Genomic DNA, 18,869 nt, shown 5'->3' on the forward strand with positions numbered 1-18,869 from the left:
AAGAGAAATAAAATGAGGGAGTGGGTATAGAGTAAGGTGGAAGATGAAGACACATTACACTGTGAATCAAATCTCATTTTGATTAATAACAAGTAGTGGAGCATTAGTGGTGAATTAGGACTGGGATGATTCTTATCAGATCAAAACTAACACCTCTCTACTGGTTACTTAGCTAACACTATAAATTTTTTCACAGTGCATCACTTTCTTTATTTGGTCCACACAACAACTCTGCCAGATTGGTAAAGTCAACCTTCTTTTGACTGACAAGCCTAGATGCTCAGAGACCAGAGGCACTTCCCTAAAATTCCATGGCCAGTAAGAGGCAGGGGTAGACTGAGTCTTCTGAGTATTATTTAATATACCTTCCAATAACTGTGCTCATTTAACCAAAATGATTGGTTAATGAGTGGTGGCTCAGATGGTAAAGAATCTGCCTGCAATGCAGAAGACCTGAGTTTGATCCCTGGATTGGAAAGATCTGCTGGAAAAGGGAATGGCTACCCACTCCAATATTCTTGTCTGAGAATTCCATGGACAGAGGAGTCCGGCGGGATACAGTCTGTGGAGTTGGAAAGAATAGGACATGACTGAGCGACTAAGACTTGCTACTTGCTATTCATGAAATACAATCTAATGGCACAAAATCCAAGGTGACTTCTGCCACACCAGAAGATAAAACAGGAAGGAATTTGACACCAAAATTGGTCTTCTGTTGATTCAATCATAAGTTAACCCCAAGATGTATCAGCCAAGGGGATCAAGACCCAAGATTCTCTATAGACTCTTCTATGGCAGTCGCAAAGAAAAGGGGGTGAGACAGATTAACTGCCCAATGAACGGTGTTTGCTAGTGTCTTCTGATCTATTTATCTAGAAAAATAAGTGCTATAAAAATTTGCCAGATTAAAAATAAAAACTTCCAAATTAGTTCTAGTTTTATTTTTCAAGAGGAGTCTATACTGCTAAGAAAAGTTTTGCATCACTTGATGTTTAATTTGAAATCGTTTATCTTCACATTAGCAATAATTAGGTGCTACTATCAGTCATTCATCATGAATTGTAGAAGAATATGTTTCCCCCAAGAGAGAGCACAGTGCCTATGTGCAGAAAGTCAAGGAAAACTACTACAACTGAGAGCAGATGTTTTAAAAAGAAATGTCTTTCACTTGTCCCCTCACGAGGCAGGTAAGTTATATTGTGATATCATTGCTTTTTCCCCTGTGCCATACAAAAGTGGCACCATGCTAGTCAAATTCTAATAAACAGATTTCAGTACTTCTCCCTGTATTATAAAAATGGACCATCTAAAATACTTACATTCCCATGGGAATAAACATATATTAATTAGTTGGCATATATAGTTCATGATACACATTGTGGATGGTACATTCCATGAGAGATGAAAATAGCAATGTAGTCTCTTTTTAATTTCATGGGTTTGAATCTAAGCCAATTATATTACTCCATTAATTCTGCCTAATGAAACCAATATGGAATTAACATAAGATACATTTTAGAAAGAAATGTGTATCTGTCACTACCTCAGCAAGTAAATTTTGAAGTGTTAACTCTGGAGAAACTATATAAAACTCTCTGAATAAAAAGTAGTAGGGGGTGTGAAGAGAAAGAAAGAACTGTAGGAACTTAAAGTAACAAAGTAACTTAAATGTAACTGGATCCATGTGCAGCATCATTATTTGAAGGTCATAGGAACAGAATTCGGTTGGCCTCAAGTGGAGATTTGGGTGTAATAAAGTCAGAATTTTGGGGATGGAAGAATGGTTTGATCTTATCCTATGTGTAATATTGTATTAAGCTTTTACTAAGTACTGATATTACACATATGGTTTCTAAAGCGGGGTAGCTAACAATCTTATTTTTAATGGATTTCCATGCTTGAAGGAAGTTTGTTCCATTCAAGCTGATGGACCTATGTGTTTATGTTCTGAATGAACAGTATATTGAAATAAAATGACTGTTGTCAGGGGGTGATCATTTCAGTGGTATCTTCATTCAGGAGTTGTGGCAGGATGCAATCCTAAACCATTATTTATTAATTAGGTTTCACAGAAAAATATCAGTAGCCCAAAAGAAAGTGGGAGAAAACATGTTGCTGCTCCTGCTCTGAAAGCAATTTTGATTTGTATGATTGTGTGGACAAGTCCACCCTCTTCTAGAATCCTTTACTTAGGCACTGGCACAGTCAACAAACTAGGTCACTGGGCAGGAGACTCTAATAAGGACAGTGGCTAATTTAAGCCAAATTTATTTAATGTGTAAAATGACTTCAGCATGCTTTTATATTTAGAAAATTAAAAAAAAAATCTCATCACTGTATTAGATAAAATTCCACTTTTCAGGAGAAGCCAGAGAAAGATCAGTTTTTATTTTTGCTGAAAGGAGATGATGGTCATATCCTAAAATTACATATTACAGTGACTTGGCATTGAGCTGGACATTTTTAATATAGAACATTATAGAAAGACATTTAAATTATATACTAAAGTAAGACAGGTTAGATATGTTTGAAGTTAAAATACAAAGATAAATGAAAGAAAATGTCCTCAGTTGGCCAAACTAGATTTGAGTCAAAAACAATAATTCCCCCCTTTCAAGATGTGTGCCATGAAAGTAACAATGACAATAGTGATTTTAAATACACTTCTGAACTGAAATACAGAAGCAAATGTGCTTGACACAGTATTTATTTTATTGTCAGCTCGCAAGGGTTGTCCCTGGAGGACTCTCTGCCCTCCAACGGTCCTAAAGCTTTGAAATTTACTGATTCTAGATGCTACTTCACAGTTTCTCTGGTCTCCTTATTGAAGTGTGCTGCATATCACAAAAATTCATCAAGGAGCGGACACAATTTCACTTCTAACTAAGGAACACTAATTTGGGGGGAAATTCTTGCTATTTAAGACTCTTGGCAAACAATCTACAAATGGAAAGGAGTCTGGAGACTGTGAACACTGTTAGCATGTATGAAGTATTAGGTAATAAGGAAGCAATGATGAGAAGCAAGTTATGCTGACTCTTGCATTTGTTATGTCTGATTCTGCATAATATTAATAATGATACACCCCTATGGATGCAATTTCGTGTTTATAACACTCTGGCTATTGGCAGCATTGTGCACCTGTGTTTTCCAAGCCTTCCCATCTGCTGCCTATAGTCATTCAGATTCAGGTGACAGAAATATTTTAGATTAAAGTTAATTAGTCTGCACTCTATAGATCAAATCTCTACAGTTCAACATCAAATAGGAATCTTCTGGGCAACTGCAGAAAGTAGCCTGAACCCACCCTTCCTAAGATTAAAAATGTTAAGATTCATTTTTCTAGAAAAAGAAACCTTTAGTACTCTCTTCATATATTATGCATAGATTTGATCAAACTTTTCATATGTATTTGCTCTTACTCATTTTATTTCTTATCTCTGTATATATATCAAAGTGGAAGAAGAGAGATTAGAAATATTTTTTCCAGCTACAGTGACAGAGTGAAAATGATACAGAGAGAAATTCTCCTAAGTCTGGACTCTTACTAATATACCAACCAATGTGGATCAAGCCTCTGAACTTTCCTCAGTTTCTCAGTCTTTAAAATGGGACCAAAGACAATTACCTATTTGTTTCATAAATACTTTGTGCAATGCTTAATAATTCTTGATATCTTACTAAAAAATAATGCACAAAATGCAGAAATCTCCCATTGCTAAGAGGACCCTGCCTTTAAAAAATATTTATCTTATTATTAATTGTCAACAGTTAAGTTCACAAATAGCTTCCTCTATTGAAACCACACACACACATTTAACCCATAGGAAACGAAATCATTAGTCTTCTTTATTTCTAGACAATTGGTGCAGAAATGGGCTGAGAACATAACTAAATATAGCCAGTTTCTGAACCCACATCACATAAAGAGAGGGTAGGGACAAAGACACAATCCCAAATGAGTCCTCCCATCCATTTTTCCGGTATCAGATTATGTTTTTAATGCCTTTCAGTATCCAAGACTAATTACCAGACTATTGCTTCTGTACTAATTGCAGATTTCATGTTTACGCACAGGAATTCAGAGGGAGGTGTTTTCTTTACACCATCGCCTAAAGCTCAGGGCCGTCGTCCAAAGTCAGAGAGGTGCTCTTTCTGACAGTTGCTTTCAGAGTTCCTCCGGGGCCTGAAAGACTCTGGCAATCCGGGCTGTTCTATGCCCATCCCCCGCGCTGGTCATTAGAACCTCGATAGCTCTCTACCCTCCTGAACTTGGGACTTCAACTTCCATCGGGTAACCACTAGGTTTCTCCCAGCTGGTCAGAACGTGAAGACTTACTTTTCCGCTTATTCTCCCACTTTCTTCCTTCCATCTTGCTACCTCTACCTCTCATTTTATTTCCATCTGAGTTTTAATGTGTTTTATTTTACTTCTACTGAGATCCTTCTACCTATAACCTACGGATATGGTCCGATCCTCAAACAATATCAAAGTTGTAAAGCCCCACGTCCCTAAGGTCTTCACCCGGGTTTTCCCTCTCCGCCCGCCACCCAGCCTCCCCACCCCAGCCCCCACTACCGTCCCGGCCCCTAGTGGCATCCATCTCCACTCCAAGCATCAGACTCCTCTCACCTGACTCTCCCGTGGAAACTCGTAGCGCACGATGCTGATAACTGGAATGTGCAGGACGGAGCTGACCAAGTCGAGCTCCATCATCTCCCCCAGGCTCTGAGGGAAGGCGAGCAGCGCCGATACCCCTTGCACCACCACGGTGTGGCACACGCTCTGCAGAAAGGAGAAAGGGTCACTGCTCCACGGCGAGCTAGGGGAGGAGAAGGGCAAGAGCGGCAGATCGCCCAGGCCGGCCTCGATGGCCATCACTACTTCCAAAGACAGGTTGTAGGGCAGCAGTCCTTCTACTCGGTTCAGATTGTCCACGGCGAAGAGGAGGGCGTCCCGAGGCCAAAGGGTCTCGGCCCTGGCGCCCTCCCCCGGCTTCCGTGCGCCCGGCGGCCCCCGGCCATGCAGGGCGCTCCCCAACCAGCGTGCGCCTGGCGAGGGCGCCGGGGGCAGCCAAGTCCCTGGCTCAGGTTCATCTCGCGGGGCGCCTGTCCGGCTGCCGTCCGGGGTGCGGCTGGCCGCGCGGGGGGCCGTGGTCCAGGGCTGCAAGTGCACCGCGCCCACCCTCACCGCGTGTCCGATGCGTTTGAGGATCTGGCAGGGCTGCGGGTGCGAGGAGGAGCCAGGCACCCCGGCCAGCACCAGTGCGCAGGGCGGCGGCAGCAGCAGACAGACCCTGCTCAGCAGCCACCACAAACTCAGTCTCCTCATTACTGAGACCCGCAGGGAGAAAGCGCGCCCCCTCCTGCGCCCAGCTCACCCCGCTGCAGCAGCCGCCGCCTAAGGTCTCCGCCCCCAGGTCCCGCGCGCCGCTCACTCGGCTTGGCGAAGCGGTCCCAGGAGCTGGAGCGGACTCTGGGCCATCCAAGTGGGAGGCTAGCGCGCCCTCGGCAGTCTCAGAACCCGCTCCCAAGTCCCTCCGCCTCGCATCCTCTGCCCGCCCGGTCCCTGCGCGGAGCGGGGCGGGCGGCGCTGGTCACCCGCGGCTTGGGCGCCCGTTCCCTGCCCGCCCCATCCGCAGGGCGGCTGGGGCACTGGGTCCGGTCCCGCGGGGAGGCTGAGCTGAGAAGCCGAGAGGATTTCTAGGGGGCAACGGGGAGCGAGGAGGCAAGAAGCTCACTTGGATTCTTGACTCTTCTTTTTCCGCCCAGACGAGACCCACTTATTTCCTTGGCCTCGCGCAGGAGAAGGGGGTTCACACCTGGGGTGCGAGAAAGCAGCCAAATCTTAGCTCCGCCGTCGGCCGCCCTCTCGCGGGCTCCCCCAGCGCTGGCTTCATTTTTCTTCTTCCCTCGCTACTTCCTCCCTTTCCTTCTTTCGTCCTCTTTCCGCCCAGTCGCCGCCGCCGCCGGTTTCCTCAGAGGAGCGACGCGACTGGCCAGCAAAGGGTGGTTCTGCTCGGAGCGCAAAGTTCTCCCCACCTCAGCCGGCGCCTCCCTGTTTCTGAGCCAGGCGCCGGCCTGTCGCTTGGCTGCGCTAAACGCCCGCTGATGGTTGAGAGTCGCGGGTGGCGCTTCCCGCACCCCTGACAAGTTCTCGCCCCTCCAAGGCCAGGAGTCGTAGTTGGCGATATTCCTTGCGCCCTAAAACGAATTCTGAATTCGGAGTTGCGCCTGAGGAATCTGAAATCCGGTGGTTATCTGGGATACGCTGAAAGAGGCAGTGACTTTAAGAAGCTCCTCTTCGATGTCTTTTTAACGGTTTTTCTAGCTAAAGGTATTAAAGCAAGAACCACATATACATACGTTTAATCTCCTCAGCTTCCTGTTTTTTGGCACGTGGACGTTTGACTTTTTTTTTTTTTTTGAGGATCCCAATGTTTTAGGGTTCTCAGAATTATAACAAAATTTGAAGCAATTATGTGACCAAGAGATTTAAAATAGCATACTTTGAAAGCACACTCAACAGCAGATCCTGGTTTAGACCAAGCGTCCTTCAGATTATTGCTACTAGTAAGAGCTCTCATTTGTGTGGAATTGAATACAAGGAGGTCAGTGGGTTATGATTTGACCTTTTCCTCCATGACCAGACCAATCTGGAGTTGGAAGGAGCAGGTTAAGGGTAGTGCTCTGGTTTCCACACACACAGTAGATTTATTTTATTTCATGCCACAGTATCATTTATGAGGGGGCTTCCCCGGTGGCTCAGATGGTAAAGAATCTATTGCAATGCAGGAGACCTGGGTTCAGTTCCTGGGTGGGGAAGATCCCCGGGAGGAGGGCATAGCAACCCATTTCAGTATTCTTGCCTGGAGAATCTCATAGACAGAGGAGCCCGGTGGGCTACAGTCCATGGGGTTGCAAAGAGACACAACTAAAGCGACTTAGCATGCATTCATCATTTATGAGGAGAGTAGGCAAGTATCCATGGGGCAGAACAAGCACCTGGCATCAGGAGTTCTGAATTTCAATAACACTTCCAGAGAACCATGACCTTGGCAATTTATTTTACCTAACCTTGCCCTGCTATTTGGATCTGGTAAATTGTTATGCAAATACAGCTAGCTTTTAGCTCTGGAGAGTTGTTTTGATTCATGAGCTACAGTTTCCATCTTGCTTTAAATCCTTGGGATGAAGAGGCTCTAGCTAAATAAAATTTTCAAGAAGCTTGCAAAGTGAATGCTGTTTTCCTCAGCACAGATCTTGAAAGCCATCTCAGCGCTAACCTTACCTGACATTCTAATTAGCTCTTGCAAGACTGGGGTGTTAGAGAAAAGACTCCCATGAGGCCAAAGTGGCAATCATACTAGAGTCTGAACCAGAAAGGAAAGATTCTTCCTGAAGCCCTAGAGAGGCTCTGGTGCATGGATGTTGGAACTTTCCTTTTGCTTCAAATGATTCCACTGATTAGGATCTGAAAAAGAAAATTTTAGAATTTTGTGGTCCTTGCATTCCGAGACTGGAAATCGATTGTGTAGTAAGGAGGTGTGCTTGTCTGTGTGTGTGGAGGAGTATGAATATGTGTGTGTGGAGGAGTATGACATTCCAGATTATGACCATGCCCTAGAATGATTATCTTGATGCTTGGCATCACATATGTGTTCAAACCAGGTTCCCAAGAAAATAGGTGGTGATGAACAGTTGGATCTAATCTGTTAATGGCATCCAAGAGCTACTATGTTACTGACCCTTTCCAATTGTGCCCTAACAAAGGTCCTACTGCCCAGTGTCCTTGGAGCCAATGGAACAGACCAAGTTCAGTTTAGATGAAAAGTAAAGTTTTTTTTCTTTTTTCTTTCATCAGATAATGGAGAGATGCAAGCATGCACCCTAGGGAACAGGCTTTCTCCAACAGGCGGAAGATGGGGCTGCTTTATAGGAATCTCATTGGTAGGGAGGGGCAGAGTCCCTGGGAAGGCAGGCACAGCTGTGCAGCTCACACCAGAGAGCATATAATGAAGGTTGCACGTGGAGTCTCTGCACACCGCCCATCAGCTGCCATCTTGGTTCGAGCGTTGAGTGCTGCTTCCGGTCATGGCCCTAAGCTGAGGTGTCAGCCATTTCTCACTAGGAATTCGGGACTGAGGTGCCTGGTGTGAGACCTCTGCCTGCGGCCCCTAAGAACAAGTGAAACTGAAGTAAGCGCCCTGGAAAAAATGGTTAGATTTTATTTTATTACCCAGGTTCTATATTTACTTCCTAGGAATTGTTAACAGGTTTTCCCTGTGGTAGCGGTGTGTTCTTTCCATCTCTCACAAGTCAAGAACCACTTGGGGGAATGGCTGAACTGGTTATTCATAGAATAAATGATGATTCCCATGGTTTTGAGGAAAGGCTGCCCTGGCTTATGATAAAACTGTAACTAAATCTTGTGAATATTGTTTGAATGGTGAAGAACAACCCTTCCTTCTTGTGCTTCCTTTTGTTTCTTTCTTGCTTCTGCTACTGCTAAGTCGCTTCAGTCGTGTCCGACTCCGTGCGACCCCATAGATGGCCTCCTACCAGGCCCCTCTGTCCGTGGGATTCTCCAGGCAAGAACACTGGAGTGGGTTGCCATTTCCTTCTCCGGTGTATGAAAGTGAAAAGTGAAAGTGAAGTCGCTTAGTCGTGTCGGACTCTTAGCAACCTCATGGACTGCAGCCTACCAGGCTCCTCCGTCCATAGGATTTTCCAGGCAAGAGTACTGGAGTGGGGTGCCATTGCCTTCTCCAGTTTCTTTCCTAGGTTTTTCAGTTACGTGACCCTGATTCCTTTCTGTTTTCTCATGCTGCTTGGTTCTCTTTTTCCATATCACTGTACTCTAAGCAATTCTGACATGCTTCTTTTCATTCCTTTCCCCACATTTTCCTCCCTTCCCACCACTTTTTGTTCATGTTTCAGTGGTCATAATTTTGAAAGTTTCTAAAAGATTCAATCATCAGTTCAGTGCCCATTAATTAAACTCTTACTATGTGCAGGCATTGCTGTAGGACTGTACTGGGGAATAGATGAATAAACTCCTGTTCAGAGGAGTGGAGAATATATCCCCGCCCCCCCCCCCCCCCCCCCCCGCCCCCGCCCCACAAAGTCACATAGCTAATGTGTTAACAAAATGCTAATGTTGAGGTTATATTTTAGTGAGAGAGACAGACAATAAAACATAGAAGTAAGTAAATGTAGGATATGTTAGTTGCTACTAAAGAGAAAAATAAAACAGCAGAAAAGAAGTATTATGGAGGAGATTGGTTAGTGATGGGGGAACTGGGAGTAAACCCTTTGAGAAAATTACTTTTGAATAAAGATCTAAAGGGAGGTTAGGGAGTGATTCATATGAGTACTTAAAGAATTTCCAAGCAGAGAAATAGCAAGTGCCAAGGCCCTGAGGTGGGAGTGTTTCCACTATGTTTGAAGAGTAGTAAAGAGGTCAAGTTGCTGGCACAACTGATCCAGTATGAGAGTGGTGGCTGGTGAGGTCAGAGCAGCAATGAGGAGGTACAGATAATGTAAGCCAATCATTAACTTTGACTTCTACTCCAAAAGGGATAAGAAGGCACTGGGAAGGGGAGAGAGAAATAGAAGAATGACTTGTGAGCTTGTTTTACCACTCTAGCTGCTCTGCTGATGGAAGAGAAAAGGTGGGCTGGGATGGAAGTCAGGAGATCAGGTGTTATGCTGTTGCAGTAATCCATGAGATACCTGTGAAATCATAAGGCAACTTTATCACATTAGTATTAGTATTCCCATTCTATAGAATAGAAAATTGTATCTGAGGAAAGTTATTTGCACAAAGTCATCACATAGTGAGTGGCAGAGTGGGTTCAAAATTTTAAGTTCATCCCAGCTGCATTGTTGGTAGCAAGAATCAGCCAAATTTCAAAATTGGCTCACTCAGAGAAGATGAAGCTCTCTTTATTACTAGATTTGAAATGAGAACTATTAATCTAAGAACCCACGTTGGAGAGTCAAATAAACAAAAACAAATCCAAATTCTCAAAATTTAAAATGTGCTTTTGTGTACATCTGTGTTTTCTGGTAACAGGAATGGGTAGGCTGAAAGTTGAGATTTTTTTGGAGGTAGCCCAGGAATGGCTGGAGTGAAGAATACTATGTGAGTCAGGAACTTGGATGCTATTCTCGTCTCTGTTTCCCTCTGGATGTGACATTTAACCCCCTGGAGCTCAAACTTTCACCTTTGTACTGGAATTGTGGAGACAGCTCTTGGCAGTTGTCTGCATGGCAGGGCATGGACCCCATGAACCCTTTCTAGTTCCATGGGAAGAAGCTTCTTGTAGGTTATCAGTTCTGTCATATACGTATTAAGGTTTGCAAAACTATCTTTTTTTGCCTATACCCTGAGATATTTCAAGTTTTACACATGTCTAGCTTTGTTTTGTAGATGACAACAATATCAAATGGCATGTTTCTATCTCTGGGTCAGTATTTTATGCAGTAGTAGCAACGTAGCTATTTTAAATCAATATTCAGATGAAAAGTGTGCTCACCTTTAACTAATAACACCTAGGAGCCCAACTATGCCCTCTCGCACAGCAACTTCTTTGTCTCTATTCCTGGAGACCCTACTGTTATAAGAAGCTTTCTGGGTAAAAATGAATAAAAAAATATGTGGAGTTGGTAGAGAAACTGTGGTAGCAGAATTTGAGGAGGGAAAAAATCTAGAACATCTGGGAAAAAAAAATCAAGTCAGTTTACAGAAGCAGACCCTGTAAGTTCATCTATATAAAACTTAATTATTCTTTTCTTGTTCCCCCAATTACAAAAAACATCCTGTGTTGACTTAACACCTTGTAACATTGTCCTGCGATGCATGGTAAGTTGCTTTAGTTGTGTACAACTCTTTGTGACCCTTTGGACTGTAGCCCATCAGGCTCCTCTGTCCATGGGATTCTCCAAACAAGAACACTAGAGTGGGTTGCCGTGCCCTCCTCCAGGGGATCTTCCAGACCCAGGGATCGAACCGGCGTCTTTTATGTCTCCTGCCTTAGCAGATGGGTTCTTTACTACTAGCACTGCCTGGGAAGTACCTAGCATTGTCCTATGTTTTTCTAAATAGGCATTAATTTTGGCATAGTCATCCTCTTGTAAAAATATGTAAAACTTTCATGATTATGGGATTATCCATCACACATTAGTATAAATTGTTTTACCCTGATTGTTGTAAAATTAATATACTGCTAGTAATTTTTTTTTGTAAGGCCTCCTCAGACAGCCATTTTGATTTTTTGCATTTCTTTTCCATGGGGATGGTCTTTATCCCTGTCTGCTATACAATGTCACGAACCTCCGTCCATAGTTCATCAGACACTCTATCAGATCTAGTTCCTTGAATCTATTTCTCACTTCCACTGTGTAATCATAAGGGATTTGATTTAGGTCATACCTGAATAGTCTAGTGGTTTCCCCTACTTTCTTCAATTTAAGTCTGAATTTTGCAATAAGGAGTTCATGATCTGAGCCACAGTCAGCTCCCAGTCTTGTTTTTGTTGACTGTATAGAGCTTCTCCATCTTTGGCTGCAAAAAATATAATCAATCTGATTTCGGTGTTGACCATCTGGTGATGTCCATGTGTAGAGTCTTCTCTTGTGTTGCTGGAAGAGGGTGTTTGCTATGACCAGTGCATTCTCTTGGGAAAACTCTATTAGCCTTTGCCCTGCTTCATTCCGTATTCCAAGGCCAAATTTGCCTGTTACCCCAGGTGTTTCGTGACTTCCTACTTTTTCATTCCAGTCCCCTATAATGAGAAGGACATCTTTTTTGAGTGTTAGTTCTAAAAGGTCCTGTAGGTCTTCATAGACCCGTTCAACTTCAGCTTCTTCAGCATTACTGGTTGGGGCATAGACTTGGATTACTGTGATATTGAATGGTTTCCCTTGGAAACGAACAGAGATCACTCTGTCGTTTTTGAGACTGCATCCAAGTACTGCATTTTGGACTCTTCTGTTGACCATCATGGCTACTCCATTTCTTCTAAGGGATTCCTGCCCACAGTAGTAGATACAATGGTCATCTGAGTTAAATTCACCCATTCCAGTCCATTTCAGTTCACTGATTCCTAGAATGTTGATGTTCACTCTTGCCATCTCCTGTTTGACCACTTCCAGTTTGCCTTGATTCATGAACCTAACATTCCAGGTTCCTATGCAATATTGCTGTTTACAGCATCTGACCTTGCTTCTATCACCAGTCACGTCTACAACTGGGTATTGTTTTTGCTTTGGCTCCATCCCTTCATTCTTTCTGGAGTTATTTCTCCACTGATCTCCAGTAGCATATTGGGCACCTACTGACCTGGGGAGTTCCTCTTTCAGTATCCTATCATTTTGCCTTTTCATACTGTTCATGGGGTTCTCAAGGCAAGAATACTGAAGTGGTTGGTTCATGAACCCCATGAACAGTATGAAATACTGAAGTGATTTGCCACATTCTTGTCTGGGGAGGCCTTATAATAGCCGTGAAAAGAAGAGAAGCGAAAAGCAAAGGAGAAAAGTAAAGATATAAGCATCTGAATGCAGAGTTCCAAAGAATACAAGGAGATATAAGAAAGCCTTCCTCAGCAATAAATGCAAAGAAATACAGGAAAACAACAGAATGGGAAAGACTAGAGATCTCTTCAAGAAAACTAGAGATACCAAGGGAACATTTCATGCAAAGATGGGCGCGATAAAGGACAGAAATGGTATGGACCTAACAGAAGCAGAAGATATTAAGAAGAGGTGGCAAGAATACACAGAACTGTACAAAAAAGATCTTCACGACCAAGATAATCACGATGGTGTGATCACTGACCTAGAGCCAGACATCCTGGAATGTGAAGTCAAGTGGGCCTTAGAAAGCATCACTACGAAAAAAGCTAGTCGAAGTGATGGAATTCCAGTTGAGCCATTTCAAATCCTTAAACATGATGCTGTGAAAATGCTGCACTCACTATGCCAGAAAATTTGGAAAACTCAGCAGTGGCCACAGGACTGGAAAAGGTCAGTTTTCATTCCAATCCCAAAGAAAGGCAGTGCCAAAGAATGCTCAAACTACCGCACAATTGCACTCATCTCACAGCCTAGAAAAGTAATGCTCAAAATTCTCCAAGCCAGGCTTCAACAATACGTGAACTGTGAACTTCCAGATGTTCAAGCTGTTTTTAGAAAAGGCAGAGGAACCAGAGACCAAATTGCCAACATCCACTGGATCATCGAAAAAGCAAGAGAGTTCCAGAAAAACATCTATTTCTGCTTTATTGACTATGCCAAAGCCTTTGGCTGTGTGGATCACAATAAACTGTGGAAAATTCTGAAAGAGATGGGAATACCAGACCACCTGACCTGCCTCTTGAGAAACCTATTTGCAGGTCAGGTTAGAACTGGACATGGAACAACAGACTGGTTCCAAATAGGAAAAGGAGTACGTCAAGGCTGTATATTGTCACCCTGCTTATTTAACTTATATGCAGAGTACATCATGAGAAATGCTGGACTGGGAGAAGCACAAGCTGGAATCAAGATTGCCAGGAGAAATATCAATCACCTCAGATATGCAGATGACACCACCCTTATGGCAGAAAGTGAAGAGAACTATAAAGCCTCTTGATGAAAGTGAAAGTGGAGAGTGAAAAAGTTGGCTTAAAGCTCAACATTCAGAAAACTAACATCATAGCATCTGGTCCCATCACTTCATGGGAAATAGATGGGGAAACAGTGGAAACAGTGTCAGACTTTATTTTTTTTTGGGGGGGGGGGCTCCAAAATCACTGCAGATGGTGACTGCAGCCATGAAATTAAAAGACACTTACTCCTTGGAAGGAAAGTTATGACCAACCTAGATAGCATATTCAAAAGCAGAGACATTACTTTGTCAACAAATGTCCGTCTAGTCAAGGCTGTGGTTTTTCCAGTGGTCATGTATGGATATGAGAGTTGGACTGTGAGGAAAGCTGAGCGCTGAAGAATTGATGCTTTTGAACTGTGGTGTTGGAGAAGACTCTTGAGAGTCCCTTGGACTGCAAGGAGATCTCACCAGTCCATTCTAAAGGAGATCAGTCCTGGGTGTTCTTTGGAAGGACTGATGCTAAAACTGAAACTCCAATAGTTTGACCACCTCATGCAAAGAGTTGACTCATTGGAAAAGACCCTGATGCTGGGAGGGATTGGGGGCAGGAGGAGAAGGGGACGACAGAGGATGAGATGACTGGATGGCATCACCGACTCAATGGACATGAATTTGAGTGAACTCCCGGAGTTGGTGATGGACAGGGAGGCCTGGCGTGCTGTGATTCATGGGGTCGCAAAGGCTCTTACACGACTGAATGACTGAACTGAACTGAACTGAACTGAAATTTTTTGGGGGGAAAGGAATTCATTTATATTATAGGGGAATTAGGATATAGAAGATAACTAGTGGGATTTCACTAAAGAAGTTTTGGGCAATCTAGGGACTGGAAACAGCAGAAAAGCAGTACTAGGAACTAAGAAAATGGGGTAATGAAAAGAAAGAATTATTAATCTGTCTTGACTATTTCAATGCTTAAGTTTTGCCCTTATGCTGGAAACATAAAAAGAAATGGCTTCTGGTTTGTATCACATGATCACCTACACCCAGGAAACCAAATTCAGCACAAGGCTATTACTGATCTATACATTAGGAACTGCCAATAGTCATTTGTCTTTCAGCTATGAAAAAGAACACCGAGGTGTCCTCAGACTAGTAGTTGTCAGGGGAGTAAGTTATCAGTTGTGACAAGTGCGTGGCCTTTTCAGCATCCACCAGGATTATTAGCTGAGTGGTTGGATCTCCGGATTCTTGTCTTAAACCATGCACCACAGGGAATGCAAATAGGACTTGGAGAGGCCAATATGGCAGTCTCTCTCCATCTCTCTCTTATTCTAATCATTCCAATTTAGTGTTTATCCAAATGAGTTATAGATTAAAGCTTGGACCATCGCAGACTGCAACATTTTAAAAGAACTTTTCCTTGCCCAGTTTGTAAAGTGAATTTTGTTAACTGTAGCCAAAAGAATTTGGGAATTGTCTAAAGGCTATTTGCCATCATAGATCCCATGCCTTATATCTGTAAAAGCATTTTGTTTGTTTTAAAAAAGTTTTTGTTTCTTTATTAAGATACCTCATTATTCTAGAGCTTATTATCTTGAGTGAGTTTTGTATGTCAGGCACTTTGTGTACATTATCTCCTAATATTTTATAGATGATTAAACTGATGCTTGGTGAGGTTAAGTCTTTTGCTAAGAACTGGGAGGTAAACCCACAGTTGATTCTCTGACTCCAAAGTCCATGCTCTTTTAATTTCCACTTCATGCCTGGCTGTTTATTAAACTAATGTACAAGGATGAACATAAACACAAAGTTAAACATAAACACAGTTATTTGGCAATCACTTGTCAGAGTATATAAATGAATGGTTTTCTCACAGTTTAATAATGGACATAAATAGGCATGAATCATAATTTCCTATTCTTGTATTGAGCCACAAAATATCGAGCAGATATCTTATATCTTATCTATTTCAGTTGTGAAATGACTCTTACCTTGGCTACAGTTGGAATATCATTGGAAATATCTTATCCTCCTTAGGATCTCTGTTCAGAATCACATACTCAGGATATCAAGAACTTTAATATGCAAAAATTTAGGTGATTTTGGGATGGTGCTTCTGGAATATTCTTGATGGGAAAAGTTCATTTTAAGGAGAACCTTTATTCTCCATAAGGAAGTCCAGAGTCTTCTCTTCATATATTGTAATTGGCAAGACTTCTATCTTGATCTAAAGATTGAAGAGTTTGCATGGTATAAGCTAGCTCACTCTAAAATGAGTTTGGATATACTTTATAATGTGATGTGAGTGTTGGCTGAGCAGAGTTATCCAAACATTTCCAAGTGCTTCAGTTGATGCAGGCAGAAAGGGAAAAAAATTCTCATGATTATGCTGAAGGATGACTTTCTGGGAACTGAGCCTCTCTTTGAAATGAGAGTTAGTCATCTATAAATTGTTAGTGAAAGAGCAATGACCTCTTCGTGAATTTGAAATCCCCTTAAAAATTGTACCTTTTTATTTTGAAATGTCATCATTGGGTTAAAAAAATCAATTGCTCCCATTCCCAACAGTTCTCTCATTGCAGTATGCACTATGGAGAACAGACTGAGAAAGACTGAGACAGTAGCAGCAGTGATTAGCCTATGATCACATGGAGTTCTCCCAAGAGCTCAATGGGAAAATTTCATCCATTAAAAATGCCAGTATAATGAGACTGATTAGGGTGAGGCAGGATGAAAATAATAACTACTGTATTCTGAAATGGGATGACACCTCCCTTTTTTTTTTTTTTGAAGAGCTTAATGCATTTTTGCAAAATTAAAAAAATTCTAAAGAGGGTAGACATATTAATATATTTATGTAGCTCTAAATCAATTATAAATTGCTGATGCCTGCAGCAGAGAGTCAATAAATGAATAGCTCAAGGTTCCACAGCAGAATTAAAATCTCATTTCTTTTATAGTAGTAAAAATGGGAGGCAGCATTTACTCCTGTGACCACAGATGGGGGAGCTAGTGCTGTGCAGGCTGATGTTTCTTCTCTGATCTGCTCTCAAGCAAAGGGGCCTCTATTTGGTTCTGATATTTGATGCCATTAAGGTGAAGGCTGAACTTTACTGATAATGAAAACATTTGTAGACCATTTGTTCATAATGGCCATATCTACCTTAATCTTCATTTATGTCTTTTAACTGGAGAGATTTACAATTTCCTCTAGCCTTAGTATGGCTTCTTCCTGAAGTCCTTCATCTGGTTGGCGGCACAGTCATGTTTCTGTGGAGTTTCGGAAATGGTCTTCAGCAAAAGCAATCTTCCTTTGCTATTGTACCAGCTATTCAATCTTCCTCTTTAAGACTCCCTACTAGCTCCCTGCTGCTTTCTAAATCAAGCTGTGATTTTCCTGGTTTATCAGCCTCTCCATCATGGGGTTTAAATTTGCTATTACAGATTTTTTTTTTAATAGTATCTTCTCCAGTGCCCAAATACATCATCTTCACTTGAGAAGGGTGGCCTGGCAGAGTCCACAGTTAGTGGTGCATGCATCTGCATGAGTATGACATGGGTAGGGGAGATTGTCTATAGCTTTTTTGCTTCTGCGTCCATGATTTTCAAGTGACTACAGTGTCTGTAGGTTGCCTGGATATTACTTTGTTCTGAGTCTGTTGTGCCAGCAAGTCTTTGTCTACATAGGGGTTATGGTTTAAAGAAATGAAACAAACCAATGCAGTCTTTGACTATATTTTTCACAAGATCAGAAAATATGATAATGAAATTACACTGAATCTTATGAGTATATTAGGAAAGGCTTTAGTAATATATGTATGAAAAGTGAAAATGGATGTGTTAGTTACTCGGTAGTGTCTGACTCTTTGAGGCCCTATGGACTGTAGCCCACCAGGCTCCCCTGTCCATGGGATTCTCCAGGCAAGAATATTCCCTTCTCCAGAAGATCTTCCTGCTCCAGGGATCAAACCCGCATCTCTCTCATTGCAGGCAGATTCTTTACCATCTGAGCCCTCAGAGAAGCAAATATGTATACGTCAGTCAATCAGTTCAGTCACTAAGTTGTGTCCGACTCTTTGTGACCCCATGAATTGCAGCACGCCAGGCCTCCCTGTTCATCACCAACTCCCGGAGTTCACTCAAACTCACATCCATGTATGTAGTTTAATATAAAATTGATATGTATATTATAAAAAATTTAGCAGTAGGTATAAGTTGAGTTATTAATCTCAGTTCTCTATCCCCCTGTGTTAGTAACCTGGCTTCATGCCAGGTGCAGTGTTAACCCTAGTTCTTGATCTGGGGCTTGGGAAACAGATTGCTTTGACCAGTGGGATTTTAGTGGACATGATGCAAACAAAGGCTTGACATGTGCTTGCACAATTGGACTTATTTACTTGAGCTCCCACTTTTCACCCAGAGAAGAACATTCTTTGGATAGCTGCTGATCCAATGACCACGAAGTGAAGTGAAGTCTCTCAGTCGTGTCTGACTCTTTGCGACCCCATGGACTGTAACCTGCCAGGCTCCTCTGTCCATGGGATTTTCCAGGCAAGAATACTGGAGTGGGTTGCCATTTCCTTCTCCAGGGGATCTTCCCAACCCAGGGATCGAACCTGGGTCTCCTGCATTGTAGGCAGAGGCTTTTACCATCTGAGCCACTAGGGAAGTCTCCCCAATGACCATGGGAGGCATGTAAAACAAACCTGGCTCCAGATTTCCCTTAGAGTCAAGTCCAAATGACATCAGCCTGGATCAGATGAATTCCAGTGAACAACAGTCTGATGAATGAGAAATGAATGCTATGCTTTACACTGCTAAGTTTTTTTTTTTTTTAATCTATGAAGCAGCAAAGTGACTGATACACATGTAAAAATCTGTGGGATTAGTTACAAGCATCTTGTTCACTTTCAGGAGAGGCATGCCTGGTAGCTCAGGTGGTAAAGAGTCTGCCTGCAATGCAGGAGATCTGAGTTTGATCCCTGGGTCTGGAAGATCCCCTGGAGAAGGAAATGACAACCCACTTCAGTATTCTTGGAGCTTGGCGGGCTATAGCCCATAGGGTCTCAGAGTTGGACACGACTCAGCGACTTTACTCACTCATGCCAAAGATAAACCAATTTTTTATTTGAGTTAAGGAAAAACTCTCAAGCATCTCTATAGTATACCCTGGGGTTAGCCTACATTCAGTCCAAGCTCTTATATTTACTTCTGTAATCTCACACAGTGGGTATTCAGATTCTTGTCATGATGCAACACAATGAAGATA

General features: G+C 42.5%; 1 protein-coding gene and 1 non-coding gene across 2 annotated transcripts in view; both read right to left on the reverse strand.

Moving 5' to 3' along the window:
• The window catches only part of GRIN3A (glutamate ionotropic receptor NMDA type subunit 3A), a 204,687-nt gene extending 198,656 nt beyond the window's left edge, over positions 1 to 6,031 (reverse strand). The window contains exon 1 of the mRNA XM_019966663.2: positions 4,634 to 6,031. Coding sequence (XP_019822222.1) covers positions 4,634 to 5,332 — 699 coding nt within the window. The 5' untranslated portion in view covers positions 5,333 to 6,031. The remainder of the gene's footprint in view (positions 1 to 4,633) is intronic.
• A 12,164-nt stretch (positions 6,032 to 18,195) lies between these two features.
• Positions 18,196 to 18,268, reverse strand: TRNAC-ACA (transfer RNA cysteine (anticodon ACA)). Its single transcript has one exon. It is a non-coding gene; the product is annotated as a tRNA-Cys (tRNA).
• Positions 18,269 to 18,869: the final 601 nt, after the last annotated feature.

This window comes from Bos indicus, chromosome 8, assembly GCF_029378745.1.
Source record: "Bos indicus isolate NIAB-ARS_2022 breed Sahiwal x Tharparkar chromosome 8, NIAB-ARS_B.indTharparkar_mat_pri_1.0, whole genome shotgun sequence".
Taxonomy (NCBI): domain Eukaryota; kingdom Metazoa; phylum Chordata; class Mammalia; order Artiodactyla; family Bovidae; genus Bos; species Bos indicus.